Source organism: Malania oleifera, chromosome 5, assembly GCF_029873635.1.
Source record: "Malania oleifera isolate guangnan ecotype guangnan chromosome 5, ASM2987363v1, whole genome shotgun sequence".
Taxonomy (NCBI): domain Eukaryota; kingdom Viridiplantae; phylum Streptophyta; class Magnoliopsida; order Santalales; family Ximeniaceae; genus Malania; species Malania oleifera.
The window spans coordinates 83,697,788-83,706,667 of NC_080421.1; the positions used below are offsets into that span (position 1 = coordinate 83,697,788).

Consider the following 8,880-nt stretch of genomic DNA (forward strand, 5'->3'; position numbering starts at 1 on the left):
GCTGCTATAGACTTGTAGTATAATCTTATTTCATTGCTTACAATGCAAGTATAAATTTTTAGTTAGGATGATGATGAAAGCAAAAATACTAATAAACAGGCTAATCACACCCTCTACTTAAATATTAAACTTTAAATTTCCAAATCAATGGAATAATTAATCACAACTCGTCGGTCAAAGCCTATTAAGATGCTGCCAACCCTTTATTTAGGTGCCAAGTTGTTCATCCAAACACAACTATCTGTTTGTCCATTCTCTGCAAACCTTCCTATATAATTCCCCCGAAACCTCCTTCCCTGATCCACTCCAAAACGCCATCCCCATTAAGCAATTCCCATCTCATCCCCTCACCTGAAATCTCCAGCAGCTACCACAAATGGCTTCAAAAGCGATTGAAATGTGTCTAGTCCTGATCCTAATGACCATGCTCTGTGGTGGAGCCACGGCTCAATCGAGTTGCACCAGTGTCATCATGGGCTTGTCCCCATGTCTCAACTACATAACGGGAAATTCATCCACCCCGTCGCCTTCTTGCTGCTCACAGCTTACTGCCGCTATTCAGTCGCAGCCGCAGTGTCTCTGCTCCTTGCTCAACGGCGGCGGCATGTCGCTCGGTATCCCCATTAACCAAACTCTTGCTCTTGCGCTTCCCGGTGCTTGTAATGTCCAAACTCCGCCAATCAGCCAGTGTAATGGTGCGTAAGCTCATGCATCCTTAAATATGCTGCGGTAGCTTGTGTTATCTGCTTCAGTTTAGAATATTAGATATATATATATATATATATATATATATATATAGATATAATTTTTTAAAGAGGTGAGGGCATATTTATGTTTTTAGTTAGATTTTGACTTGCATTTGCCTGCATATGTGGCGAAGCAGCCGCCAGCGGACCCACGACTCCGGCAGCTCCCCCGGTTGATTCTCCGATAGGTTCTCCGGTGGGTTCTTCTAATGAGACACCTGCAGATACTCCATCGGCATCAGATGTTCCTAATCCTTCTGGTAAGTAGAAGTCGTGGACCGTGCTAGTATTATGAACTGTCGAACAGAGACAAACAATAATAATAATAATAATTATGCATTGGTGAATGCAGGAGGAGGGTCCAAAACAGTGCCATCAACGAAGGGGAACACATCTGGTGGAAGCATCATCCTATCGCCCTTTCGTTTTGTAATTTTGCTCCTCTTCATTGGGTCAACAGGGAACCACATCATGAGCTTTCTGCAGTATCATTGACTAGCTTATTGTAGTACTGGAGATGGCTTGTATTATTTATAGATTACTCATATTCCCCTTGAAGACGGCTTGCATTATTTATACATCTACCGTGATATTTTCCACAATTCTTCGTTATACTTGGTGGTAATATTTTGAGTGATCTCGCTTTAATAGATTGCTCACGTTTCCCCAGAGGATGGCTTGTATTATTCATAGTTCTACAGTGATATTTCCCACAATTCTTTGTTACACTTGGTGGTCATATTTTCAATGGTCTCAACTTCTCAAATAAAATCGAGTTATGTCTCATCATTTTAGATAATATTATTATTCTTTTTTGTCAAACCATGTTTCTTACTAAGTTAATCTATTGATTATTTGTCATTTTACCAAAGTTTCTCGAGTCAGCCTAGTAGGTAAAGCCAGCTTGTTATTGGCGGTTGAACCATACAGAGAAATGCCTCTTGAGATGTTTCTCTAGTGGATACCATTTTGGAATTGATGCCTCTAGGCATTTTAAAAATGATCAAAGCTTAAAAAAATAATTTAATTAATCAAAATAAAAGAATATATAATAGAAAAAAAGTGTATATTGGGCCTCAAAAAATAGGCTTTAGATCTTAAGAGAAAAATGTGGGCATAATTTATTAAATATAATTAGTTAGCCCATGACTCTAAATCCTACATATATGAACACATGTCAAAATATTGGTACTCTTAGAGTTATACTTAACTTTCATCCCTGCCTATTAATACTTTCCAGCCACACATAAAAAAAAACTATCATCCAGCCTTCGACAATTTCTATCATCGAAGAATTCTAGAATATATATATCATTCTTCTCTTATATGTTTTTCAATTGAATTTCCATTATTCACCGTGAAGCTCACACCTACCTTTTTCCAAACACATTTCTCAAGCCCTCGAATTGGAATATATCTTTAAGAAGATCAAAGTAAATCTAAATCATTCTTCCCACATATCATTAAATTAATCATCCAAAAGATCTATACCCCCTAATTCGGGAACACACTCTTTGAACCACTGAATTGGCAAATCTTATCATGGAGATTGAATCAAACAAAATTTTTTTCTTCATTGTAAAAAATAGAAAAGAGATTGTACCCATTATTTATTCCATATAAAAACCAAATAATTGAAAAAAAAAATTGCTCACTACAATAAATATTGAATAATAGTAATTGACGAAATCGTCACTAAAAACCAACAATCAGTCACAACTACTTTATGGTGATAGTTTTTGGATGGATCAACAGGGCAATATATTGATTGTCTTAATTGACTATTAGTGAAAAATTTTTAAATTGTCACCATTGTTTAATGATTTCTACAAAAAATAAGGTTATTAGTGATGGTATAGTAACGGTTTCAAATTCGCCACTAAAATAGCGGAGACAACTACTTATTAGTGTCGAATATAAAAACTAGCACATAAAATAGAGCATTAGTGATGATTTTATTCTGCCACTAAAAGCTTAAGACCATCATTATAAATTCTACATTTGCTCAACTGAAAACCGTCACTAAAAGTCCAATTATTAGTGACAACTTGTATATCTATTACTAATAGTCTAACAAGCTACTATTAGTGGCGGTTTGAAAACTATCACTCATACTTAAAAATAATTAATTTTTTTTTAAATCATTCATGAATTCCTATAAAAACTTGTAATTACATTGAAGCATACATAATATTGAACAAGAATTACTTCAAAAATTAAATACAAATTGCTTAAAATTGAAATAAAATTTTTCAAAATTCAAATACAAATTGTTCAACATTCATAAATTGTTCAAAATTCAAATATGAATACAAATTCAAATACTAAACTCCATTATGTTCAGATATTAGAAAATACAGAAGAAGTAAAAAGCTGCATCCGACTGTAGTGCTTGGCGTCGTCCAGATGTTATTGTGATAGCCCTCAAATCGTAAAAAGTTGTTGATGTTCGTTCAACTTGAACACGCGCACAGGAAGTAGACAATCAAATATAAAACAATCAACAACCACTAATACAATCACTCGATGATGAAATATACTCAAGAAACAATCAAACAATAATAAAAAGAATAAAAAAAAAAACACAACAAAAACACACAAGATTTACGTGGTTTGGCAATAGCCTACGTCCACGGGAGCAGCAACCTCGGTTTCACCATAATCAATGTCAAAGCTACAATCTTTGAAGCTTACTTGAAGTTTAATAGTTTCTAAGGTTACATAATAAACATCATATAACTATCGAATGCATATAGAAGTGTTCTAGTATATCTAAACTACATCTGTAGCAATCTCCCCGAGAAAAATCCTCCAGATAAGCCTAATCTACAAGCCCCTAAATTAAAATCATGTAATCTACACCGATAGAAACCATCGACGATTTCGTGCTAAGAAAAGGCCCTCCTGCGTACTTCTTGAAACCTTTTCTCATGCAATTGTCTCTTAATTCACATAGCTCTCTTAGGTACATATGATTTGCTTTGAATATGAGCCACACCCCCAACAATCTCCACCCTTGCGAATATTCACCACCTTGGAAATCTGAAACCATAACCGCTGCTCCACTTGGGCCTGTAGATCGGGACCTTACCGCCCCTCTAACACCTAGAGATGTAAACCAAGTCCAAGCCATGCTTGAACTTGATCGTGGTAATAGGAACTTTACCTAGATGAACACCCAGCTACTTAAATGATCCTTTGAACCACAATGATACCTTGGCAACCTTAGCCTCTACCAAGAACTCTGATCTAATTGTAACTAGCACACCTTGAGACTGTATCCTGAACTCCCAACAATTAGGCCTTCCCACAACAGACCCCGTTGTAAGCCTCTTGTCTTCAAAGCCCCCTATGTAGTCTCCATCTACAAACCTCACAATTGACGGAACCCTCTGTTTCTTGACAAAGTACACAATTGCACTAGCATAGGAACCCTTTGACATGACCCAAATATTATCGTTTGTCCTGAAGTACTGAGCGGTAAACCATTTACTTAGATTCACCAATGGTGTACCAGCGACCAGTTTAACACTAACAATGCTAAACCTCACCAACATCTGATCCTTAAAACCACCCTAAGATAATCACAATCTCTATATAGTTTTTTTCCACATAGCCACCCTGAGACAGCACCAATCTCTTCGCATCTACAAAGTCACCCTAAGATAAACTCAATCTCTTTGCAACCATGCAAATATCCAACCCAAGAATACTCTTGGCAACACCCAACACCTTCATGTCAACTTCCTTTCTCAACAGAGTCCTCGACTGATTTACCTTAGTTGGAACCTTTCGACCAATCGGCATGTCACTCATATAAAACAATAGAATACCTGCCCACTTGCAGCCTTTGTCCCTTTCCCCCTCTAGGAGCACGACCAACACCCCCTGTCTAATTCTTATATAATACCTCCATCTCCTTCACCATGGCACCAGTCCACCAACCCTTCTCCCGGCCATGCACTGCCTCCTAAAAGGTAGTAAGATCCTTCGTAGTAATGGTTGCATAAGACATCATATCACACATGGGCGGTGGCCTGATAGTACCTCTCAGCCCATTGTTATCCTGTTAGTCCCCTGACTTTGAACTCCTTGCATCATGACCAACGTCATCTTTGCCCTAAGTGTCAAACTCCACCGGCATCACAATCTCTTTTTTGCTCCAGTTTATCCTATGATACCGTAAGTCTCCTCGATTAAAACTCCCTACACTTACGTCCTAAGTCTCCAACTCCACCTGAACAACATGCTTATTGCTACTATTGTAGCTTTCTGGCACCCGTTTCTTTTCATCTACCCGAGCACGTTGTCCAATGACTTTAACACCTAAAACCATGTCTCAATAAATTGCCACCCTGTTTGCCATTGGATCACCCAACTTGAACCCATCTTTCTTATATGCCAGAAAGATGCACTGTCCAGACATAACACCGAGCCTAGATCCCACCTCACTAGAAATGTGCATATTTGGACCTCCTAAGTCTACCACATAACCAGTCCAAGCCTCTACTGTAACTCTCACATATAGTGATTCTTTTGGCAATCGATTAATTAAGACACACGACATACTTGCTAACTTCACCAAGAAGTCCCTTGCAAGCTCTGCATACACCATGCCCTGCTCATAAAACTCCTTGAACACTAGTGCACTCAACAACAATATTTGACCTGAGAAACTCTCTCATCGTCTAGTACTGCACCTCAACCACAAGTTACACCTGGCAAACAACTCCAACTTGTGCCACATGAGATACCTCCAGACCTTTCGTGATAACCTCACAAAATACCTATGTCCAACTCATAATGCTTCCTTCATCGGTCCCCAAATATCCATACCAATGTAGTTAAGAATATCCACCATTTTTTGTGTAATTATATTACACAAAATAGTATTTCCTAACTCAGAACTCTCAGCTATAGCTTCACCTACAACTGTGTTACCCTGCAGTTGATGAGTCCTTAAAATGCACTATTTTAGGAGCTCATTTATCTTTGTTTTGTCTTCTTTTATTTTGTAAATGCCCTTTGTTATCATAATTTAGATTTATGTAAGATTTGTTCATGTTTCAAGAAAAATAGGCAAAAACCGAGTTAAGCATTACGAGAAGCCAAAGGAGTAATTGGAGTGCACAAAACTCAAATTGGATACTCAACCAAACTCCCAGAGCCTCAATATATCAAAGGAAATAAGACCCTATTTGACCATGTGGTGTGACCAGCTAACACAGGGGTGGCTAGGTCACAAGATGTAGAGCGCCAAGGTTCAGACTGAAAGAATAATGTTGCAAGGCTCGAACAAGTGATCAACCAAGTGACTCTCTAGGGAAACCAGGTCGAGATTGTGAAGTATACAGAGTTAGAGATATTGAGAGTCTCGACCAAGTTCTCGACCAGGGAGACCTTAAGGGGCAACCAGGTCGAGATCCTAAAGCAAAATTGAAGTTGAGATCTTGCAAGTCTCGACCATCAGATCGACATGCAAGACCCATTGGTGTGACTAGGACGAAGATGCTAGAGTTTGAATTCTTGATTTCCTGCGATCCTCAATTAGAGCGCAACCAAGAGAAAGGATGGTTGCGACTAGGTCCACAGCAACAATCTTCTACGTAAGATTTCCTACAAACTTTCCTATCTTGAATTTCAAATCTTGTAGACCATATTGGGCATAAATAATTGCTTTGAATATGTTCTTAGGGTTCCTCTTTGGCCTCTTTTGGGTTAAGGACTGACTTAGAAAGCCATTGAGGACAAAGTATAGTAGATTTAATGCTTTTGATTTAAATTCTTGTTCTGGTTCATTCTTGGATTCATGAAGGCCTATGACAACCTTCTCATTCCATGTTTCTCCAAGTAGATTATAGTTGTTAGCTGTATGCTTGATTGTTAGTGACAGACTATTGAGTTTGCAATTGAAGCCATCTTTACATGCTTTTCTTTACTGCTTTTCTCTACTGTTTTCCTTTACATGCTTTCCCTTACTGCTTTTACTTCAATAACGTGCAAGTTTACATCTTTGAGAGTAATGTTACCCTAGGGGATAGGATAGCCTAGTTAGGGATTCAATCACCTATATGAGTTAGGTTACGATTCATATACAGGGTGGATTCGTGATCGTTAAGATAGAGTATACCCCGGTTCCCAATCGTGCTTCGAACGATTAATGCACCTTCGCTACTCTATGCCCTCAAATGGTTCACTTAGCTGTTAGCCTAAGATGGATAGACCGGGCATAACTTGCGCCAAATGACAATCTAGACATGATTCATGATCTTAGATCTACTTTGAAGGAGTAGTGATAATATAAAATTTACATGCTTTCAGTAGGTTGTTAGAAAACCCCATCGAAATCTTACTTTTTTTCCTTTTTACAAACTTTGAAGTAGTTAGGTTTATAAATTTTATTTTTGATAGTTAAGGATCCAAGCCTTGGCAAGCCTACCAAATTTTGGCATTGCTGCCGGGGACTACATCACGATTATAAGCCAATTTCCAATTTAAAGTACAGTTGCTTTTTTTTTCTTTGTTTTCTTTTATTATTATTTTGTTTGATACTCTAAAGTATTGATTGTGTGCTATATGTGTGTATGTTGGGTTTGTGTTCTTTGGACCCTGAGTTAGCGCCTATAGACCCCGAGATTGAGAGACCATGTAGGTCCGTTAGGAAATCCACCTCTAATCTTGAGTTTGCTGAGTCATCTAAACCTAAAGTCATGGTTGAATGTAACCCGGTTCCTGCAGTTCAATTCCTAGAACCCTAAGCTCCCCACCAACCTATGGTGACGGAACAACCACTTCGGCCTCTTAGAGACAACTTCACACCCAACACATACATGTTGCTATCTTGTATCTGGTTCTCGGATGTCGAGGAGGGGCAATTTGAAATCAAGACTTCTACCATCTCTATACTTCCCAACTTTTAGAGGAATTTTAAAAATCCATACAAGCATCTAAATGAATTTCTCGAAATCTATTCTACCATCTGCATCAACAACTATGGTGATGACACCCTCTATTTAAGGCTTTTCCCGTTCTTTCTATATATATATATATATATATATATATAATCCAAGTATTGGCTGAATTCCTTAGAGCTGAACTTAGTGACCACTTGGGCCACCATGCAGCATGAGTTCTTAAAGAAGTACTTCCCAATCGGGAAGACTAACTAGCCGAGGAAGACCATCACTAGTTTCTCATAATTGGATGGGGAATTATTTTTTAAGACCTGGGAGCGTTTTAGGGACCTTTTACGTAAATGCCCACACCATCAGGTTTTTAGGTGGCAATTGGTTCAGACCTTCTATGAAGGATTAGTTAAGCGAGACTGGATTGTGGTAGATGCATCTTATTGAGGTACTTTCCTCACCAAATAGGACAATGAGGCCTTGGCTCTTTTCGAGAACCTTGCTGAAACTTCTCAACAACATGTTGTTGCTACTCATAGACCATACGAACCCTCCTCTTCCAAACCTAAGGTAGTCTATGAGTTAGCAATTGGCCATGACCTAGCACCCACACCACACACCATAGTGAAAAAGTTAGATAAGTTCTTGTCCTTCAAACAGCAACCTCAACCCGTGGTGTATGCACATGTGTGTGCCATTTGTTCTAATCCTTCACACACATGCTACAATTGCTTCCATGTGTCTTCCCAGCCTAAGTTTGTGTAGGAGGAAGTCAAGGCCACCCACAATTTGTTCGATAGGTCATCCAATGACCCATATTCAAACACGTACAATTCTAGGTGGAAACAACATCCTAACTTCTCCTGGAGGCCACAAGTTCTAGGTTTTCAAGCACAAAGACCTCAAATATCACTCACTGCTCCACCTCCTCGCCTACACCAAAATTCTCAAAATCCTTCCATTTCTATGCCTAGACCTTCATCTTTTTAGCAACCATCTCCTCTGTAACCCAAATATGATTCCTTTTAGGAGACGATGCTGAAAGCCCTCAAGGGCATTGAGGCTGTTCACCAAGCTGATCGGAAATTACTTCATTCTCACTCCTAATCGATTTCGAAGCTAGAACCCACCATGGGGCAACTAGCTAACTCTTCGAGGAGGAGATATGAGGGTAAAATTCTGAGTCAACCTCTAGTGAACCCTAAGGGTCAATATGGGGTAGAATGTGA

At 38.7% G+C, this 8,880-nt stretch overlaps 1 protein-coding gene and 1 non-coding gene across 3 annotated transcripts; one reads left to right on the forward strand and one right to left on the reverse strand.

Annotated features, from left to right (window-relative positions):
• The first annotated feature begins 303 nt into the window (after positions 1–303).
• On the forward strand, positions 304–1,346 carry LOC131155589 (non-specific lipid transfer protein GPI-anchored 5-like). 2 transcript variants are annotated; one of them, XM_058108827.1, is made up of 3 exons: positions 304–695; positions 884–1,006; positions 1,099–1,346. In XM_058108827.1, exons 1-3 carry the CDS (start codon positions 377–379, stop codon positions 1,239–1,241), a joined length of 585 nt encoding a protein of 194 aa, XP_057964810.1. In that variant the 5' UTR covers positions 304–376; the 3' UTR covers positions 1,242–1,346. The 2 variants fall into 2 exon arrangements, with proteins under 2 accessions (XP_057964810.1, XP_057964811.1); XM_058108828.1 differs by having other exon boundaries at positions 1,102–1,346.
• Positions 1,347–7,913: 6,567 nt separating this feature from the next.
• LOC131156832 (small nucleolar RNA R71) lies at positions 7,914–8,020 on the reverse strand. Its single transcript, XR_009137102.1, has one exon. It is a non-coding gene; the product is annotated as a small nucleolar RNA R71 (small nucleolar RNA).
• Between the last annotated feature and the right edge of the window lie 860 nt (positions 8,021–8,880).

Coding starts and splice junctions, on each gene's coding strand:
- LOC131155589 (XM_058108827.1), top strand. CDS start 377: ATGGCTTCAAAAGCGATTGAAATGTGTCTAGTCCTGATCCTAATGACC. Junction 696..883: donor GCCAATCAGCCAGTGTAATG/GTGCGTAAGCTC, acceptor GTGGCGAAGCAG/CCGCCAGCGGACCCACGACT. Junction 1,007..1,098: donor AGATGTTCCTAATCCTTCTG/GTAAGTAGAAGT, acceptor TGGTGAATGCAG/GAGGAGGGTCCAAAACAGTG.